This window comes from Pyxicephalus adspersus, chromosome 5 (genome assembly GCF_032062135.1).
Source record: "Pyxicephalus adspersus chromosome 5, UCB_Pads_2.0, whole genome shotgun sequence".
Classification (NCBI taxonomy): Eukaryota; Metazoa; Chordata; class Amphibia; order Anura; family Pyxicephalidae; genus Pyxicephalus; species Pyxicephalus adspersus.
Genome location: NC_092862.1, coordinates 565,538 through 587,987, shown reverse-complemented (window position 1 = coordinate 587,987; position 22,450 = coordinate 565,538). Strand labels below are relative to the sequence as shown.

The 22,450-nt window shown below is 41.8% G+C and overlaps 1 protein-coding gene across 3 annotated transcripts in view; it reads right to left on the bottom strand.

Moving 5' to 3' along the window:
- The window catches only part of LOC140330405 (cytochrome P450 2C29-like), an 84,450-nt gene that overhangs the window by 52,000 nt on the left and 10,000 nt on the right, over nucleotides 1-22,450 (bottom strand). For all 3 annotated transcript variants that reach the window (XM_072410526.1, XM_072410527.1, XM_072410524.1), the window contains exons 5-8: nucleotides 17,693-17,853; nucleotides 11,590-11,763; nucleotides 10,713-10,854; nucleotides 7,993-8,180 (exon numbers count right to left, since the gene is read on the bottom strand). In XM_072410526.1, coding sequence (XP_072266627.1) covers nucleotides 7,993-8,180; nucleotides 10,713-10,854; nucleotides 11,590-11,763; nucleotides 17,693-17,853 — 665 coding nt within the window. The remainder of the gene's footprint in view (nucleotides 1-7,992; nucleotides 8,181-10,712; nucleotides 10,855-11,589; nucleotides 11,764-17,692; nucleotides 17,854-22,450) is intronic.

The window sequence follows — 22,450 nt, the reverse complement described above, 5'->3', positions numbered from 1 at the left end:
TGGAATAGGAAAACAACGCTGGATGTGCACAGCGGGACCATGGAGGTAAGGATGTGACAAAAATACGGGCTTAACCATCCTAGCCATTTTTTTTGCCCGTACGAAGGTCGGGCTTAACGGCTAGGTGGTTAAATTAGATGACTTGGATAACAAAGCCAGGCGGAATAATTTAAAGTGGAACGTGCTCATTGTTTGGGGGCTTTCCAGAATGAAATAAAAAGGGTGAGACCTGTGATAGCAAAATATCTGGATTATACAGAGCATACTTCCATTATTCAAGCATATAGAGACCTTAATTCTGGATGGACATTCCCTGGTCATTTTTGCAGAATATTCAATTGAAGTGTCACGGAAACGTAAAAGTTTTTCTGCTCAGAACTTTTCTATCACAAGATTCAACTTACATTAGCATACCCGGCTACTTTGCATATTAAGGATCAACAAAGTCAGAATCATGCTTTAAGGTCAGCTGAAGAAGTAACTGAGTACTTTAATGTTTTACAAATTTGGAAATAGCACCATTGGAGTCACAGGAAGATATATCTTCCCAGCAAATTTCCCAAAGATTCACAGGAACAGAGACCAAACAACAAAGACTGATGGACAGAGCTACAAAATAATTAGGACATAGCTTAGAAAAAAGATCTTCAGAACAGAAAGGAATCTCTCCTTAGAGGTAATATGGTAATCTTGTGCCCTGAACTTGAAGTGCCTATATTATGTGAGATACATTCCTATATTAGATAAGTGAATATTAATGTTATCCTTTGAATATCCAAGTTATCATTGAGAGTGAATGATGGGGATATATAGGCTGTGTGATATTGTAACTTTTTATATTTTGATATATTGCTGCCAAGGCTTTATAAATGTTATAGCGAGTGTTCTATTATATTTACAGAGATGCCCAAGGGCTCTATTTTTTTTTTGTTTTTGCTCTTTAGGCGAAGATTTTAATGATAGATATTTCTGTGAGGAAAAGGGGAAGTCTTTCAGACCAATTTTGTATGTGTGTGCTATGATAATAGCAGTATTTGGGTTACGTTCTATATGTTTCCACTATTGTCTTTTATCATTGCCTAGGAAATGTTTCAAAGTACATCAAAGATTGACATCTTTATCTAGCCATTTTTTGCATTCTTTATATTGGCCATTTATGTACGGGATATGTGAAGAGATATATGTACTAAGAGTAAGAAAATTTAATATAGAGGATAGAATATGTACTTAGATATATTTTTACATTAAAAAGATCCCCACATAAAAGAATGGCGAAGAGATGATGAAGAGACACATCTAGATACTGCAGATTTTCATAGACTTAAAAATTATGGGTGGGAGAAGTATATAGTTCACCAGCTATTGGGTGAAAAGCAGGAGTACTGATACTTGTGAATAAACAGACCCAATATACAACTTTATCATGTTCCTCTTATCAAGAAGGTAGAATAGCAAAATTGGTATTAGAATCCGCTGATAAGACATTTTCTATTCATAATATTTATGCTCCTAATTCTCCAACCATGCAATTTTTCCAAATACGATCTTCATGGGTCTTACAAGATCAGAATCCATATAAACTATTTGGGGGTGATTTTATTATGGTTATGAATCTTAGAGAAGATAAAACACTAAAAACTCCAATAGATATGTCACAGAGACAATCTATACCATATAGTAAGGGGGCATCACATTTATCAGAATTTGTACAATCTATGCATACACGATATATAGAGGGATAGATACCCTTTTTTTGTATAATGAACAATAATACAAGCTATTTGGAATGATTATAAAATAAATAATGTGGAACATGTATCTGAAATGATTTTATATTGGGAAGCAAATAAGGCATATATAAGAGGCAGGATTATGGCTTATATGGCTAAGCGCAAAAAACTGACAGTTGTTTAAATGATTAAATGAATTGCGAAAAATCCAAAAAGTACTAACTAATAACCCCACGATACAAAATCACCAGAAATGGCATGAGGCGAAATGTGAATTTGATAACTGGAGAGAAAAGTATGAGCAATTTACACAAAAAATCACAGATGTAAAATTCCATAGATACGGTAATAAATTGGGTAAAATGTTAGTGAATCTAATTCGGCCTCCTTTTAAACGATATATATAGCTGCTCTGTGTACACCGGGGGGACAACTGACTTCCCACCCAAAAGAGATAAATTCTTCCTTTGCCGCATTCTGTCAACAGCAATATAAAGAAAGTTTTAAGTTGTAAGTTTTGGGCAATGTTTTTTTTTCTTACTTGAATTGACCTTCTGTTTAGTAATAATATATCGTGAGTGAAATGCAAAGTCTGATGTAATATCTGCTATTTAGCAAAAAGAACAACGTACACTACAATGTCAATTTTGTAATATTGTAATTTTATTTATTGTATGTTATCTTTAGTTGTATTGTTTTCTAAATAAAAATTAAATTTTATTTTATTATAATTTTAACAATAATAATAATTATTATTATTATTATTAATTATTTATTTATAATTTTATTATAAAATATTAAAAAAACAGCTTATAATCAGGCACAAACTCTGAAACGAAATGAACTTGTAATCCAACATCTGATGAAACTGTAGGAGTAATCACCACCTAAAAGAAACAACATAATGCCGTAAGAAATCTTGTGTCTAAGCATTGGCATATTTTACAACAGAAACCCCATATCACCTTCCATATGTCTCTGTCACTTGCCAATGGTAAAGGAAGTGTCCACAATGCCAATGGTAAAGGAAGAAAGAATTACCCAACTACCTAATAACAATCTTCAAAGCCATGCAGACTGTACATCCACTGTCATTGTTTATCTTATTACATGTAAATGTGGTTGTTATTATGTCTGGGAAGACCAAATGAGATTTTCATAAAAGAATTTACGAACATGTATGCGCGATCAACACTGGCAAAATGCTAACCCCGATTAGCTACCATGATGGCACAACACATAACTTAGATAGCCATAGTATTTCCCTTTCAGCCTTAGATACGGTATCACCCTAACCCCAGATGGGGAACACCGTCAAATTGCTCTCACAATTATTTTTTACCTAAACACCACTAATCCACCAGGACTGATTGATGTTCTTTCCTTCAAATACTTTCTGTAACATATGGAGTATATGAAAAGGCAAAGATACACAAACATCATACAATAATCATATCTACCTCTCACATTTTCTACATGAGATAGATCTGACTGTTCTAAACTTTGTGAGACTTTTTTACTCCTATATATGATATTTAGGCACTATAGATTCTTTCTATTTGTGAACTATGTATCTCGCTCTCCTTTTTATATCACAATCACTAAGTGAGAAAAACTTAGAAGTGATATTTTAAAGTTAGGAGTCCTTACAATGTCTCAAACTCCTTTACGACATTATGTTCTTGCATAAACCCCTTTTGCATTTTGAGTATTGTTGACCTAATAACTAGTGTTGTTGTTCGAATGCCGGTCGTCCTAATGTTCGACCCGAATATGACCGTTCAATTCAGGTGGACCCGACCCGAATTTGCTGGATTCGAAGCCCCGAACTCGACAATCCCACAATGCCTAGGGACCTCCCCAATGATGCCCAGGGCCCTCCAATAACAGCAGGGATGCCCCCCATGTTTGTTGTGGCAGGCAGCTGATTGGCTGTCTGTCACTGAATGCCACACAGGCAGCAATTGGTCTATATAAGGCCAGGGCGTGCCTGCATTTACCACTCCTGACAGATTTACTGATAGCATCACAACATGTCTCTGCTGCTTGGCTTGCTTTGTCAAAGTGATAAAAAGTTCTTTACTTAGACTGTGTCACACTCACACTATTAATCAGATTGTTGGGTTGTACTGTATTTGTGCAGTCCTGAAATCTACTGTACTCAGGAGTGTTTCACTGTTTGCTAGATCAGTGTTTTTCAACCGCTGTTCCGCGGCACTCTAGTGTGCCGCGTGATGTTGCCTGGTGTGCCGTACGAGAGCTGCACTGAGACACAGGCGAGTTATGTTCGTAGGTGTACAGCGCTGCCACATCGCCATCTAGTGGTGAGATTGAAAAAGCCTAGAATAAAGTATTTTATAAATTGGTGGTGGTGTTGACGACAGCAGTTATGAGGATGATGCCTGTCCTGACAGTCAGCTACCCTGTCAGCTGAGCCTGCCTCGGTTGAATTTTTCGGCTAGTTATCGCAATGTCTAGGGGTGGCATTCTTCGCCAGTGTCATGCTTGCCATTGTGCCAGCTAGCATTTTACTTTACATTTCTGCTGCTTCTGGGAGGCCAACAAACTGCAGATGAAAACCCCCAGTACTGCCACACTGATAGGTACCATTGGCTTTACCTAATTTTCCACTAAGTATTGTAAGATTAAGGGTTGGTATTCATGTCATCCACTTCATGATGCAAACTAGCAATATCGTCTACCTTCCTAATGCTCCCGGCACCACAGACCACAGCAATAGAGCTGGTGCACAAAACATCTTGGTGTGGCCCTTCTACGTTTTAACCACAAATTTCCAATATTTGCATTACACACTTTGGGGTGGCATTGACGATGAACTACACCCAGCTCTAGATGCCAGTTACCAATGTGGTTCCCGCTCTGTTTCAGGGTCCACCACCTCCTCCTCCTGCTGTTGCTGCTGCCGCCTGCCCAGTACTCCATTCACAAAAATTGTATTACACGCTTCTGGGTGTCATTGAAGATGCACTATACCCAGCTTTAGATGCCAGTTACAAATCTGGTCCCCACTCCGTCTTAGGGCCCTCCGCCTCCTCTTGCTGCTGTTGCTGCTGCCGCTTGCCCAGTACTCCATTCACAAAAATTGTATTACACGCTTCTGGGTGTCATTGAAGATGCACTATACCCAGCTTTGGATGCCAGTTCAAATCCAGTCCCCACTCTGTCCTAGGGCCCTCCGCCTCCTCTTGCTGCTGTTGCTGCTGCCGCTTGCCCAGTACTCCATTCACAAAAATTGTATTACACACTTCTGGGTGGCAATGGTGATGCAGTACACCCAGCTCTCCATGACACTTACCAATGCGGTCCCCTAGTGATAGCTGACCAGGGGCCACGCACTGCTACTGCTCTCGCTGACCCACGCTCCGTCTCTGGTCCTCCATCCTTTTGCCTAATGTCACTGCGCTACTTCTCCACAACTTTATGGGTGTCATTTCTAACACATGTCATCCAGATCATGATGCCAGCTAGTAATTAAAATTATTATTAATAAACAGGATTTATATAGCGTTAAGATATTATGCAGCTATGTAAATTGAATGGAGAAGGTCACCAGTGGAACTAGGGGTCATTCACTTCCTCAGTTAAAGCCTTTTTCCTCTGATGACCCCGACCAGTTCTCCTCTACATGCGAGAATTTCATCTTCTACCGCTGATCCTGGGGAACCCATCGAGATTGGTTCATCCAAACTCACTCCTGCAAAGCGCAGTCGGCGCCTCTATTGTGTTGATCCTGGTCATAAGGCATGGACCTGCCCCCGCAAAGAACCTGGAAGATTACAGTTTACTGGGGGTGCAGAGGGGAGTACCTCAGACCCCCTAACCCAGCCTCAATGTCGTCTCTTCTGGTTCCAGCTATCCTGTCTTGGGATGGAAAGACCCGCCAGGTCCTGGCCTACCTTGATTTCGGAGCAGATGGTAACCTCCTAGACCAGGATCTCACCTCTGACCTGGGGATACCTGTCACCCCTCTCTGCCCCGAACTATCCTTGGCCACCATTGATTGCACCCACCTTCAACAGAGACTTACACCTTCTGTTACCCCAGAAGTGGGGACCTCCCATAAGGAAGTGATCCGACTGATTATTATCAGGGTGGTTAAAACCTATATATATATATAACCTATACCTATATATATATATATATTACAAAAATATAAACCACAAATGAAAACGTTATATTCCACTTATTTACCAGGTGTATTCTGATTACCCCATTGAATTACTCCCAGGAACCATGCCCCCCTGGGGTTATTTGTTTAATCTGACCGGACCAGAAAGAAAGGCCCAGAAAGAGTACATCCAGCAGAACCTAGAGAAAAGCTTCATCAATCCATCCTCTTCCCCTGCACGAGCTGGCTTCTTCTTCATTAAGAAAAAGGATGGTGGGCTGATGCGCTGTATGTAGTATAGGGGCCAAGATTACAGCGAAGAATTGTTACCCTCTGCCCCTAATGAAAGACCTGTTCTCTCAGGTCAATGGGACTCGATTCTCCACTAAGCTTGATTTGAATCAAACCTACAATCTCATCCAAATTTGGAAGAGCCTTTAACACCAGGTACGGGCACTTTGAATACCTGATAATGCCCTTCGGTCTGTGTAATGACGTGGGGGTCTTCCAGGAGTTTGTAAATGATGTATTCCGGGAATTTCTGGGAAAGTTTGTGACAGTTTACCTTGATGACATTTTGGTCTATTCAGATGTCAGGAGGAATGGGCAGACTATCTCCCTTTCCAGGTGTGTCCTATAATAATTCAGAACATTCCTTCACAAGGATCTCTCCGTTCATGTGCATTGGGAGTCACCAAAGTTTCCTCTCTGTTGGGTCCACTCTCAGATCTTCCAGCCCCTAATGGTTGGGTAGAACATTCCAGATCTGTTTGAAACCAGGTCCAATGTAATCTCAAAAAAGCTCCCCTGAGCCCCAGTTTCAACCCGGGGATCTGGTTTGGGTGTCTACCCACAATATTCCTCTCCGCCAACCCTCAACCAAGTTAGGACCCAAGTTTATCGGTTCATTCCTCATTAGGCTTCCCAATTTCTTGAGAGGGGTGGACACCTTCCATGTTTCCTTATTAAAATCTGCTACTGACTCCCTGCAGTACCTTATTAATTGGAAAGGGTATGGACCAGAGGAGAAGTGCTAGGTGCCAGCCTACAGCATACATACGATGCAACTTGTGCCGGAGTTTCACCGGGCCCAACTCTTCTCTTCTTATCGGTTCCAGAACATTAAAACCATTACATGGGATATCAATCTGCCATTGTTCATACCTAACAGAACAGCTAATGACCTCTGAATAATCCTTAGTTATAAAAATGTCCCCCAACACTTTCCCAAAACTTTTCCTTATATTTTATATGTACACACATCAAAGACTGATTTCTGTTCGTCTACATTGTTACATTTATTGGTGAACTTGCAGGTAAACCCCACCATCCCTCTGTAATAAAAAAAATGGGAGGCTCCCATAGAGAAAGTCTCATCTCCATATACTTGGCTTGGCTTATTACAGATTACTTGGTGGCCAATGTTCTTGGAATGGCGCACAGCTCAGTATTCATTATAATCTCATTTTTATTAGCATACAGCCATTTGGAATCATGTCAGCGGTCTTCTGTATTCAACAAATTCCTGCTGACTTATAGGAACTGTCAGATATAACCTATCCCTGCCTTGGGACTCAATCCTTGTTAGCTGTTTGCCTGCTGGTGACTTTGATTCTTTTTCCTCTTTTGCCCTTATCCTTACATTGACTCATTGCATTGTTGGGAAGTCTCTGAATTAAGAGAAATCGTTATATGTTCATGCCAGGACAGGATTTATCCCCCTCCCCCTTGCTCTTTCCAAGTAGGAGAACTGTTTGACTCATGAGTGCTCCATTCACGGTTTTTTGATTCTAATATATGTTATTCACCTCTTAAACACACTTTATTAGAGTGGTAACAAAATAAACTCCATTTATTATTCAACTTATTCCATTGGTGTATTAGGAAACTGGAAATATCCAGAGGAGGAAGTGTCACACTGCCACCAAAGTCGTCTTGAAAGACGGGTCTGAAGGGTATGTTCAGACTGGCGGTGAGGTTACAGTGAGGATGCCCCTTCATCATGCCAGGGAACGCTGCCTTGGGAGGAAACCCTTAGAGAATGGGGGTAGCACTGAGTGTTTTTTTTTTAATTTTTAGTTTACTTCTCCATTCCTCATCCAGCACAGCCTGGCTGGTATCATAATTTAGTACCTTGGGGATGGTGTATCCATGTAATTGGACATCTTTGGTCACAGAGTGGAAGAAAGCAGTTGACACCAGGTCCAAGATTCTCTGTATTTCATGGATGACGGCATGGGTGTATGGCATTTGTGCTCTGTCTTCAAAGGTAGGTGGGCGCAATGACTGTGTCACCTCATCAATTTCTTTCTGGACCTTCACTGAAAGATAAAAGTCAGATTTCATGTAAAGAACGGTGGGCATTCCAGATGTAGATTTCATTATTTATTGTGCATTATTGGCCTATAACGTTTTTTTTTCTTCTTTGTCCCAATAAAACATAAAATAAAATGATATCATAGGAAGAGAGGAGCGACCCGGGTTTTTTAGGCAAATAGTGCTTACTTGTATTTCTAACAAAGTAATACAAACAGTGCTACAACAAAAGAAATATGCTAGCAGTTAAAGTACAGTCAAACGCAACCCTAGCTATTACAATGATAGGGATTTGCCTTGCCTACTAGACAATCAGTTGACTGAATAGATGTTGCAACAGGTATAATTGTTCAAAAAACTCTAACCTGACGCATTTCGCCTGTAGGCTTCATCAGGGTATGTGTAGAGAGAGTCAGAGCATTCATTGTACAAGGTGTAGCTGAATGTGATGTTCTGTCAGTAAAATGATTGCGATAAACATGTGCAGAAGATATCAATCAAACTTTGAATAGGGATATACCAATAAAGTGAATTCAGGGTGACTGATACCCAAGCTGAATATCTGTTAATGTTATTGAAAAATCAGTTATTCAATCAACATGTTCATACCAACTTCCTTAGGGGGATGCTGATACATAGTAATGACATAAGTAAAGGGTTGGTCAAAGAACATATATATCATTATATAATGATAGTGAATCGGTATATTGTGAAGGTAAGTAGCTGCTCAATAAATACATAGCAGAGTTCAAACAAAAACTTTTTTGGAACTACAGGTAGTTTATAACAAAATATCTTTCAATAAAGATTACCTTACTCTAGAGAGTTGTAAATATGAGCGTGCGGTAAAAAAGCAATACAGCCAACAGTTAGCTTGGTCCTCGGGTGAAAAACACGCTAATGAAGCAGGAAGCAAAGGGCAGCAGAAGGATATCTTAGTAAGTTAACGTTCCTACCATGCATATGGCGCGTTTTACCGCAAGTTGCTGCAATGTTACATAAGCGTTTATAAAAATTGTACTTTTAACTCTTTCAGTAAATGAGCACAGGGGTACATAAAACCCCTTCCCCATTCCCTGAAGTGGTTAAAAATGTAAAAAAAAAAAAACCCTGTTAATGTTAAAGTATTTTATTTAATGTATGTGTTTTGTATACCTAAACTTTTTATTATTTTTTTATTTTTTTTACAAGTTATCCAACAATCACAAGATGATTACCACAGCTGCATTCAGTACAAAGCTCCCAATTGGCCCCTAGTGCTTTGTGATTGGCTGTCAAAAGGAAAACCCTGATGACACCTCAAGCATTATCAGGGTTTCCCTTTCCTCGGCCAATCAGGAAACAGAGCAATCAGCAGAGCTCTGCTCTCCTGATTACTCACGCAGCCCTAGAGGAGCTATGACGTGTTATTTATCCAAAAAAACATACTAGAGTGCCTCTAGGGCTGCGGGAGTAATCAGGAGAGCAGAGCTGTCAGCATAGCAAAACTCTGCTGATTGCTCTGCTCCCTGATTTGTTTGCCCTCCACAGTCCATGAAAATTCTAAATTGCACCCCTTACCTGGGGTGTCTATATACAGAGACCTTGGCATTGTGGCCCAACACCCCTTCAATCCACCCTGGCATCCTAATGATGACATCTCATGTTTACGCAAAGAAGCCAGAAGGTGGAGATTCTGGTGGGAAAGGGATTCAGCTAGTCAAGAATGGGATTCCACTCTGCCCCACATCCCGACATCAGAAGTCCCACCTACTCAGTGCTCAACCCAGAAATTTTTTTAAGCCCGGTGGGAAGAAATTGTAAGCGGGTGGCAGCCCCTGTATTGTGACTAAACTCTTCAGTAACCACCCAAAAACAGCCGGGTGGGTGCTAAAAAGTGCCAGATGGGGACACCGGACGCTGCAGGTAAGTACTGGTACCCGGCGTACAAGACGACCCCTGACTTTGTCATAGATTTTTCGGGGTTAAAAAGTCGTCTTGTACGCCGGAAAATACAGTATCTATGGTAGGGACATTAGATTGTGAGCTCCTTTGATGAACAGCTAGCTATGGACTTTGTACAGCGCTGCATAATATGTCAGCACTTTATAAATACTAGATAATAATAAGTCCAGTTCAGGCAAATTACATTTTTCTTTTGACATTCATACATTTTAAAGTACATATAAAAACAAAACTTTATGGGGGAGGAATAGAATAGGAAAGGGTGACAACCCCAGTCAATTGTTCCCCCAATGCAATCTTTGGCCCATTAGGGAAAATAACTTTCATAAGGAAACTTTTACTTAGTTGTCAAAGAAGCAAAGAAACCCCATTGGAAGTTTCTTCCACCCCCTTTGGTTCTGGCTCCGACTTTTGCATTTCCTATCACCATTTGTCCCAATACAATTTGTGAGCTTGAATCTCCCCGTCAGGAGCTTACATTGTGATAAAGACCTGGCAGGGTTTTGTTCTTCTAATTTGTACATTGATCATTGTGAATTTATGACAGATCAGACTTTCTTACCATTTGCTGCACGGTCAGTCATTGATCTTACCCTGGACATCAGGATAGTGAGCTATGAAGACCAGGATAAACTTAAGGGTGGAAGCAGTGGTCTCAGATCCTGCCGATAACAATCCCACCACAGTATAAGGGAGACTCGAGACACAGAAATCTGGGTCCTCTTCATGCTCCACCTATACAGAAAGCGAGTGCACAACAGACACAATGGAGGAGAAAGCTACAAACAGCTAAATTCTACAGAAGGCCTGCAAGATTTGTGTATGAGCGTTGTGTTTTGTGTTTTGCAACATCGGGGCGAGGAAAATGTGAAAAGAGATGAGAAGAGAGAAATAGCAGCAGAAGACAGAATGGGAAAGGAGAAGAGAGAAATCAAAAGAGAGCAAATGTAAGCAAAGAGACAATGGAAAGAGGATGTAAGGAGATAACAGAGGAAAGGAAGAAAGGAAAAAGATTTAAAATGGAGAAGAAAAGTGAAAGAAAGAGGAAAAGGAAGAAGAGAGAATAGGAGGAAAGGAAGAGGAATGAAGAAATAATATAAGATGAAAGGACAGCAGTAACAAGGACCGAGATTATAGAAGAAAAGAAAAAGTAGAAATGGTAACAGGAGAAAGAGGGGGATTTTAGAGGAGTGCAGAGAACAGAAAGGTGGAGAAAAGAAAGGAGAAATAAAGAGGAGGAGATTGGATGAGAAGGGAAAGGAGAAGAGAAGGAAGGAGGGAAAATAAGGAAGGAGCCTTGCTTTTGTCTTCCATCTGGCTCTGGGAAAGGAGAGAGAATATTAGAGAGGGATATAGAAATCAAAGATTTACACTTTCAATGTTCACTTGTGTCTGATTGGCTGGATAATTGCAATATGTGCAGTGTTTATCAATGACTGAGGATGAAAGAATGAGGATCAGTGTACTCACCTCCTTCGTCTTGAGCAGGTAATGGTCGATGAAATCTCGGGGGGCCTCAGGATTCAGGGTGCGTTTGTGCTCCTCAATGTACTTCAGCACAAATTTCTGCAGATAGAACTGTTCCTTAAAGATGATGTTTGGTAATATTGGCAGCTTGAGGAGGAACGGGAAGATGTTACAGATCTGCAGGAGACAAATATAAAACAAGTCATCATGTAGAACTTAAGGATATAAGTGGTGTGCCTCAGGGTTCAGTGTTGGGACCTTTACTGTTTAACATCTTTATAAATCATATAGAGTTTGGGATTAAAAGTGCCATTTCTGTGTTTGCAGATGACCCCACACTATGTAATGGAATTAAGTTCATACAGGATGTCTATAATCTACAAGCAGACCTGGATGTACTGTGTGATTGGGCAGCCAAGTGGCAAATGACATTTAATATAGATAAATGTAAAGGTATGCACTTGGGGCTAACAACGTGTATGCTTCATACTGTCTAGGGGGAATACATTTGGGGTAGTCAGAAATGGGAAAGGATCTGGTCCATGGAAATGGTCCATATAGAGAACTCTCTTCCCAATTATTCACTTTGAGATCATTACAAAGAACAAGGTGACACTCGTTGGCCCTGATTTATGAAAGCTCCTCAAGGCGGGAGAGAAAACACTTTCAGAAGTGAAGCTGGGTAATCCAGAAAACCTGGAATGGATCTGGTCCAGGATTCAAAACGTTTGCTAGCAAATGATTTTAGAAAAATCCATTCCATGTTTTCAGGATCACCCTGCTTCACTTCTTAAAGTGTATTCTCTCCAGTCTTTCATAAATCAGGCCCTTTGTGTCTGGAGAAAAAAGAAGTTTATTCTCTGGGTAAGGAAGGGATTCTTCACTGTAAGGTCTGTGAAAATGTGGAACTGGCTCCCTCAGGAAGGAGTTTCAGCAAGTTCTATATTTGGTTTAAAAAACGCTGGATGCTTCCTAGAACCACATAATCTAACTGGGGTTTAGGGATTTAAAGTAAAGATAACAGAGACTGCTGATCCAGGGAACATCTGATTGCCTCATGGAATCGGGAATTTTTTTCCCCTGTTGAAGATTGTACCAGGATTTTTTTTGCCTTCCTCTGGACTAACTATGTATCATAGGGTTTTATATCTGGGATTTGTTAGTTTCCGTAGTGGTTGAACTTGATGGACTTATGTCTTTTTTCAACCTGACCTACTATGTAACTATTAGGGACGAGCGAGCCTAATTTCGATTGCGGCAAATCTGATGATGATACCTGGCATGATACCTGTTCCTATTTACCAAAGAGACCTTTTTGTGCATTTTTGCCTGAATAAGTAAAAGATGAGAAGTAGGCGTGGCGTTGCCCGACCTGCCGCATCTGGCAGGGGGCATACTCCCCAGGAGTCCACCACTGTATGACAGCAGCACCAGCAAACTGGTCTGAGATGTGGTAAATAATGAAGGTGACACCAAAGAGAGTAGCCCAAAATGATAGTTTGGTAAGAGAGTTCCCTCTTGAAGGCCCAGCCTGAGGATGAAGAAGAAATAAAAGACAGGCTTTTGTGGGGCCAAATGAATCTTTGATAAAAAAAATAAGCTTTATTTGTATTCAACATCCTAAAAGCTAGACAGAGACCACCTTTGCTAACCTATAGGAGTAGAGTTCCAGCAATTTTATATACAATTACAGCAATATATATGAGTACAAGGTTGGATGTCCCTGTACAACGTGTTTTGCCCTGTGGGGCTTTCTCAGGGGTTTGGGAGATCGTAATTGAATTGCTGAAACCTTAAACTAGGAAAGAGCCTGTATCATGCCTATGATTCCTCAAGTGGATGAAAAGGATAAAAACAAACTTGGGTTCTTATTCCATTCCTATTTGTTTTAGAAGATAGCAATCCAGAAGAAGATCTGTTTTTAGTCTTTGCACATTCATTGCAAATTTCAGAGCAGAAGGTAGACTTTGAGACCCTTGGAGAGTGTGGTCAGCATTTGCTGGGCGAGGGTTCTGGAGCAGTGGCTGTATATGCAGATATTGGCTTAGATGAAAATGAGGATGATGATAACCATGATGTCACCTGGGAACCATCGGTGCATGTAAGGGCTAGCAGGAGTTCCGAAACAGACGTAGAAAAAAGACCGCAACAACAGACTCGGGGTGGAAGGGTTCGCAAATCTGCCTCATGTGAGTCCCAAAGAAGCGACCGATGAGTGGGCACAAGCAGGGGAACAGTCTGAGACGATATGACCGTAGGGGTGATGGAGCTGAAGCAGACGCAGGGCACCCAGCAGATGCAGAGGCAGGCATAGAAAATGAGCATCAGAGCGGTTGCATGCACCTCTCCAGTGTGGTCTTTTTTAACACTGAAAGACGATGAAGGGTGCGTAGCAATCTGCATCCACAGATGACAGGCTGGATCACATTTGGGTACAACATCCCTGCTTTCCCACATGTGCAAGAACCACAAACCAAAATGGGAGCAGTACTTGCGTTGTCTTGAAAGAGGTGGAACCTAGTCATCGTCTCCTCTTCCACCTTTATTGACTCCTTCTCCACCTCCTACTGTCATTGCTACTACATCTCAGGAGGGTGGTGCCAACCAGACTTCTAGCGGTGATGAAATATCAGCTTCTGCCCGCAGGTTTCTTGGCGTCAGATGACGTTTGTCACCTCAAGATGCGTACTCCAGTGACCCCCTTTAGCTCCCAGTCCTTTCAGCCCACTCTAGCGGAGTTCTGCCCAAGACATCAGGCTATGGGCCCAACCAAGAAAAGGGTCATTGAACTCAATTCACATCTAGCCAAACAATTGGCCTTCCAGCTACTGCCATACCGCATTGTGGACTCTGCTCTTTTCTGTGACCTGATGGCCTGTGCCGAGCGGCAGTGGAATATACCAAGCAGGCATTACATGTAATGGAAAACCTCTCCCAGGCATTGGCATTCTCGGTCTCTAGCCAAATCCACGTCACCATGGACAGCTGAACAACCAGGCACAGAGTGGGAAGCTAACTGTCTTTCACCGCTCACTGGGTGGCCTTGCATAGCTCAGTGGGCGGTACAGAGGCATTACACCACCTGGTACCCCCGCCAAGCGGTGTGGTGGGAAAGCATGGGCCACCCCAGTCCTCTCCCTCCACCTCCTGCATTCCTTCTACCGTCAACCCCTCTATTTTTGACACTCCTCCTGAAAGGCCAGCAGCGGAGGACACACGTTGCCAGGAAGTGTTGAAAATCGTGTCCTTGGGGGAGAAAAGTCACACCGCCAGAAAACGCCTGTCTGTTTTGCACAGAGAGGTTAAGGTTTGGTTGACACCCTCCAGACTCACAACAGGCAATGTAGTATGCGACAACGGGGCCAACCGTGTGGCCGCACTGCGCATGGGCCGCATGACACATGTGCCCTGCTTTGCGCACCTACTGAACCTGGTGGTGCAGAAGTTCCTCCGCACGTACCCGGGACTGCAGGACTTACTGAGACTGGCTCGCTCCATCTGCAGCCATGTATTCTGATCCCCTACTGCCACCGCGGCGCTTAGCAAGATCCAGTGCCAACAGAAGCTGCCACCGCATAGACTCATTTGTGACACTGTGACTAGATGCAAGTCCACCCTGCACACACTCCAGCGTCTGTGTGAGCAAAAGCTAGCTATCTGCCATTACTTGGTCAGCGTGGTGCATGGAGGCAGTGGGGCCCTTGGTACAGCCACACAACTGAGATATTTTACCAGTACTGGTACTGGCCCCCTTTAAACAGACCACAAACATTGTGAATGGTGAGCTGTCAGGCTGGAACGATATCATGGCCATCATCATTCTGCTTGATAATATCCTGTGTGGCCTGAGGGAAATTGGCAATGGGAGAGGAGTGGAAGAGGGAGAGGGGAGGATGAGGATACATTACCAATTTATTTGGAAATGGACAAATGTACAGTATTGTAATGCCCAATATTTAAAACCATTGTATTCAACAAACCAAAGTAGCTATAATTTTTACAATGATAAATTTTACCAGACTATACTGAAACCCAAAAATAGAGTATCTTCACAGTACATGTTCGATGAGGAAGAAAACCACCAGTCTCCAAGTACACATCACCCACCTGTGTATCAAAAACATTACTCAAAAACACACCACATTGGTGGGACAAAATATTTCCTAGCCAACGACAGTAGTGAGTGACTTTTAGGATGCCTTTGTCTTCAAGCACCACTTGGAGACCATTTTAAAGACCCCTGGTCCCATGGTGAGGATGTCAAAGAAGTAAACATGATTTCTTGTGCCCACTTGCAGCCAATACATAGCGACCTATATTCAGGCCAAAAGCTCCCAAGCTCAAGACCTTTTGGTGCTGGAGATGCAGAATCTTTCTTCCAGCGTGTCTCTTTCAACCTCTTGGCCTCTTAAGTCTTCTACTGGTTCCACATTTTAGAACATTTTGCCCAAATAACAGCCTTGCTCCTCGCACAGCTTCACCAGTCTTAAAATCCTTGATTTTAATCAGGAGAACAGTGTGGCCTGCATGAACATCAAGTAAAATGCTTTGGAATCGTCTACTAATGGCTGTAATTTTGAGTCTTCCCAATAATACAGCTCAGAAAATGATCAGAAGTGGACGCCATATAGCAATGGTAATGGAATTTAATGCAAAGAAATGTCAGTCTTCTGCAGCTTCTGCTGTGTGAGTTGGGGGGATTGCAAACATCGTGGAGCTCCAATAGAGATATTTAAGTGTTTGATATCTGTTCCCATTTACCAAAGAAGACCATTTGGTACAGTTAAGTTTCTGACGATGAACTACACCCAGCTCTAGATGCCAGTTACCAATGTAGTCCCTGCTCCTTCTAAGGGCCCACTGCCTCATCCTGATGCAGCAGCCTATCCGTACTCGAGTCACTAAAATTGTATTACACACTTTTGGGTGGCAATGACCATGCACCACACCCAGCTCTCCATGACTCTTACCAATGCGGTCTCCCTGGAGATAGCTGACCAGGGGCCACACACTGCTACTGCTCTCGCTGACCCACGCTCTGTCTCTGGTCCTCCATCCTTTTGCCTAATGTTACCCCGCTTCTTCTCCACAACTTTATGGGTGTCATTCCTGACACATGTCGTCCAGGTCATAATGCCAGCTAGGAATGCAGTCTCCTGCAGTGTTGACTGCAGAGACTGCTGCTAGTGGGTCGAGTTCACATGTAGCGCCACCCTGTCCTAATGTTCATGCTGCCTTCTGTACCCTGTCCATCACGCAAAAATCCTGTTTGCCTGCTGTCACTTTACCTGCCATTTTCTGAAAAACCACATAGTCTTTTGGAACTTTTGTATTTGTCCCCTGTTGCCACTGTTCTGCTACACAAACCTAGCAATTGGTGGTTCTAACATGTATAGGGGCTTTGCTATTAATGTTTAAAGTCGGCCTATTGACTTTAATGGAATTAACAAAATCGGTCCGCTGGAATTTCGGGGACCCATTGGAAGTTCGACAACATTTTCGCAAGACTGTCAGAGGCCTTTTCGCTCATCCCTAGTAACTTTAAAACTATATTTTTACACTTTGCAAACCATTCCTGAAACAACCGGGTTACAAACGAGATAGGGACTATAGGTTTGTTCTTAAGTTGAATTTGTATGTAAGTCAAAACAGGTACATTATTTTATTATAAACAATTGGGACTGATGTTTGTCTCAGCATATTATTAGGCAGTGTGGTGTCAGTTACTGTATAAAATCCTCACTGTGAGTTAATCACAAACAAAGCAGAGAAAAAAACTTTATGGAGCCAACACATTCATTAACTTCTGCAGCAAGCTGTGCTTTGATATGCCAAAAGAAACAACTGCAGAGTTTGTCTCCTCGTCTGAGTAGAACTTGTACCTGACCTCCTCTATACCAAATTTGAAATTTCAATGCTGAATGAGATTCTAAAACCCCTGATCCACCAGCTTACCCCAAAACCTGACCATTGACATCATTACCTAATCCTACTTATTACCCTGAATGAATACAATTACTTGAGTCATAGACATAACATAAGATCCAATTCTTCACAATCACTTACCATTTCATCCTATAGTGATAAATCCACCCCAAGAACCTACCATATACAAAGGGGTCAAAATAGCTCTGAGGTGACGGGAGGTGCGCATCATCAGATCATGAAATTTTGGATCTTTGTAGTCAAAATGTTCCCCAAACAGCACTGAGCTCATGATATTTCCCACAGCACAGGATAGGATCAGCATCGGATTGAATGGTTTTCCTAAATGACAAAAAGAAAATAAATCCAAACCTGTGACAATGTAATATATTGTAGATTACCAATCCTTTGAAATATTTTATTTTAACCCAGTGATCTTGCCAGTAACACACTTCCTGTCATAGAGTGACAAGGCTTCCTTACCATACTATATCTATGAAGAAGCATTGTCCTCCATACACCCAACAGACTGATTCACAAAACACCAGCAATGAACAAATACAGATAATATACTGGGAGACAGTATATATCAGGAAAAGACTAAAACCATGTCACCCGACTGAGATTCAGGAATCCTTTACACTTAGTTTGGATGCTGAGATTCTTGTAGAATACATATAACTGCAGGAGCTGAGGGACGAAAGTAAGCAGCTTCCTTAAGCTTCTTCTGCACATTTGGTTAAGCAAAGTCCATCTTGCGGATGAGAAGATCACCAGGGAATGGCCAGCTAACAATCTCACATCTCTAATGCAACCCTCAAAACAATCTAAACAATGATACAACAAAGGAAAAAGGAAACCCCTGAACACAGCCTGTTGGGGGAATCCCCAATGCAGGCTGGAAGAATAAAATCCAGACAATAGAGAAATAGAATAGAGAAAGGGAACGCAGAGATTTTTATGCCAAGTTGCTTTACCTAACTACATAAATACACAATAAAATGTGCTAAACAGAATTCTCCTTCCATTCATAATAATAATCAGTCCTTAACCCAGGTGGGAAAAAAACTCTAAAAATGTGCTAACCAGGGGGGGCGCATGCGCGTAGGTGGGCCAGGTAGGAAGGTGGCCAGTATCAGTTCACCACCCCAGAGGAAGCGCAAACCTGTCTTGTACAGCTTGGTCTTTCGCACCCACCAGCATCTACCTCGCCTTCCAGTCAACAGATCTCGGGTATACCATGCCCGGCTTCACCTGGCCCCTCTAGTAGACCTCCCCAAGTCCCCAGGATAACTTTTCGCTGGATACACGTGAAGTATTCATATACGGAACATTTCATTACTTTTCAGCTTGTTTTTTTTCTTTTTTTTTTTTTTTTTATCTCCGCTGACACTTTCATTATTCTTATAGTCCGTTTGCTGGATACATGTCCCCCCTCTGGATTGCTTTGGATCCCCACGTTCGGACTGTGGGTTCAGGTGATCCTGGCTATGGTTTGATACTAGGGATTCCTCAAGCGATCTTAGCTCTTGGGATCCTATTGTTTTCCCCAATTATGGGTATTTTCAGTTTGTCTTTAGTAGTTAGTTCTTTGTTATTTTTGTGTTTTTATTTCTGTCTTCTATTATGTATTGTATGTGTTGTACTTGAATGCCGATTTTTGTGCCTTTCATATTGTATCAGGTTTATTTACAATAGCTTTTTTTTACAACTGTCTCCAAGATGACTTTACGCATAATGTCAGTTAATGCCAAGGGTCTCAATTTACCAGCTAAGAGGAAAATTGTGTTTAATTATTGCCATTCCTCAGGCATAGATGTAGCATGTATGCAAGAGACACATTTATCTGTGACTTCAACTCCTAAGTTTATGCATACTCGTTATCCTCAGGTTTATCATGCTTCAGCTACCACGAAACATAGAGGGGTGCTTAAAGCTTTTCATCAGCGTATGCTTTTTAAGTGTACACACCAAGTAGCAGATCCAGATGGCCATTATCTGATTCTGTGTGGATATTTACAGAACACAGAGGTCACTTTTTTTGGCATATTATGCTCCAAACTCTCCTACCGCTTCCTTTTTTCGTGGAATGCTGGAAGAGACTCGGTTGTGTATGAGGGGGACTTTGATTTGCTGTGGTGATTCTAATATTGTGTTTAACAGCAAGCTAGATAAATGTACTAAATCTTCTACTACCTCCTTACCCGAGAGTAAAGCCATACAGGACTGCTTTCAGAATCTGGGTTTGCTTGATATATGGCGTGAACTTCACCCTATGTCCCGTGATTATACATTTTATTCAGCTTAACACAATTCTTATTCAAAAATTGACCACATATGGGTTCCCAGAGCCCTGTTACCTGTTATACTAAAAGCCAGTATACCGGCTGTGCCATGGTCGGATCACGACCCAGTGGTTATAACTTGTTCATCATTGGTGACTAGGTCCTGTGCTAGACAGTGGTCAATTAATGTTTCTTTACTAACCTACCCAGAAACGTTGCAGAAATTGACAGATCTCGCCAAAGAATTTTTTGAATTTAATATGGGTTCAGTATCTACTCCCACAATATTGTGGGAGGCCTATAAGGCTGTAATACGTGGCCATCTTATTCAACTAGCCGCGTCCAAAAACGGGAACGCACCCAAGCCCAGATTCAGTTGGAGTCCGCTTATTCGAGACTAGTTCAACTGCATAAATTGAACCCCTCGATAGGTACTTCAATAGCTTTACGTAAAACTTGCGCTGAATTAAATCTTTGTTTATCCAACCAAGCAGCAAACCAACTACAGCGGACTAGACATAAGTTTTACCATTGTGGCAATAAACCGGACACATTGCTAGCTAAGAGGTTACGTACATTGACACCGCAGTATACTCCGATTTCCCTTCGTACAGCCACTAAACATTCAACTAGCAATCCCTTGGATATTGTCCAATAGTTTCAAGCCAGATTGTCGGATCTTTATTCGACGCCTCCTGTGTTGGACCCATGTAGAGCTGATCGTTTTTTTGCAAATATTGACTTACCCAATATCAACAGTACAGATTTAGAGGGGTTACAGAGAGATATCACGGCTTCTGAAATCACAACAGTTAGTAAATCCTTAAAGGCTTGTAAACCCCCTGGTCCGGATGGCTTCTCCCCATTGTTTTACAAAAAAATGTCGGTGGTTTTAACGCCCCATCTGCAAATCATGTTTAACGATTTGAAGCTGGGGCGAGTTTTCCCCCCAGAATCCTTGAGGGCATCTATTGCCATGGTACCGAAGCCGTCAACCGACCACACATCTTGGGCTAACTACCGACCTATTTCACTTTTAAATATAGATGTGAAAATCTTGGCAAAAATTTTGGCTACCAGGCTGAATAAATTTCTAGGCAGCCTAATACATGGGGACCAGGTGGGTTTTGTCCCTCGGCGCCAAGCTGGAGATAATGTTCGTAGAGCCCTTCAGCTTTTATACCTATCACGGTCTAACTCAATAGAATCTATGATGCTATTGTTGGATGTACGGAAGGCCTTCGATTCTATATCATGACAGGCATTGTATGCTTCTCCTTCTGCTACTGTAAAATATATGGGTTATGTCTCAACTCCGTTCCCGATATTGCGGGGTACCACACAGGGCTGCCCCCTCTCTCCCATATTGTTTATATTGGCCCTTGAACCACTAGCAGTTGCTATTCGTATAAATCAGGACATAGCTGGGATAGAAGTATTCAACAGGGTTCATAAAATCATGCTTTTTGCGGATGATATACTGTTAACATTAATGGCCCCAATTATGACCGAATTACTGCCAAATTTGCACAATCTACTTACCCAATTCTCAGAGATATCAGGTTTAGTAGTGAATAGTGAAAAATCTAAAGCACTAAATGTTCCTTGCCACCATCAATAGATGAAGCATTGCAACTTCATTTTGCCTACAAGTGGTTGAGAGCTATCCCAAAGTTGGGTATAAAGATTACTTCTCGTTTGTCATCAATATATCAGGCAAATTATCTACCTTTGTTCCATGAGCTCTCTATTTTGCGTTCCAAATGGCAAAATCTCCTATTGTCCCGGATAGGCAGGATACATGCAATTAAAATGACATACATCCCGAAACTATTGTATCTCTTTCGAACACTCCCAATACCAGTTCCCATGCAAGTACTTAGGGATGAACAGAGGAAGGTGTTGCGATTTATCTGGGACCCTGGGGGACCACAGGTGCCGGATAGAGTGTTGTATCGCCATTGGCTGAAAGGGGGACTTTCGGTTCCTAATTTCTGTAAGTATATGCAGGCGGCCCAATTAGCCTCATTAGTAACACTTCATCGTTTTCAAGATCTCCCGATCTGGGCTTATATATATATGCTGAAGAGCTACCTAAGGTACAAATATATAATCTTCTCTGGTGGCAGATCCTGCGCTATCTTACGCATTGGAATCTGGGACAGCGTGAAGGGTCCGGCAGGCTTGATGTCTGTGCATGCACCCTTAACTGGTATTATAAACTGCCCTTCTTTTCAACCAGCAAACGAGAATCCGGCAGCTTTCCGCTGGTGGGCTCTGAGGCCTGTTCGATACGTGTATGACTTGTTCTCGTTTTCTGGGATCCATCCTTTGCATATTTGCAGGAACACTGGGCACTGCCCTCAGGTGAATTCTTCCGATATATACAGGTTAGACATTATTTAACTGGTCTTCTTAAACATGCTACAGACTCTCCGCTTAAGCTTGCGAGTTTTGAATCCTGCTGTTATCGTGGTTTTAGCTCTGCTGGTCTGGTGTCCTTGATTTATGATCTACTACCGTGTTTCCCCGAAAATAAGACACTGTCTTATATTTTTTTGGGCTTCCAAAAACACACTAGGTCTTATTTTCAGGGTAGGTCTTATATACTTTTTTTAATGAAAAAAAACACTTACCATATTCATGTATGAATA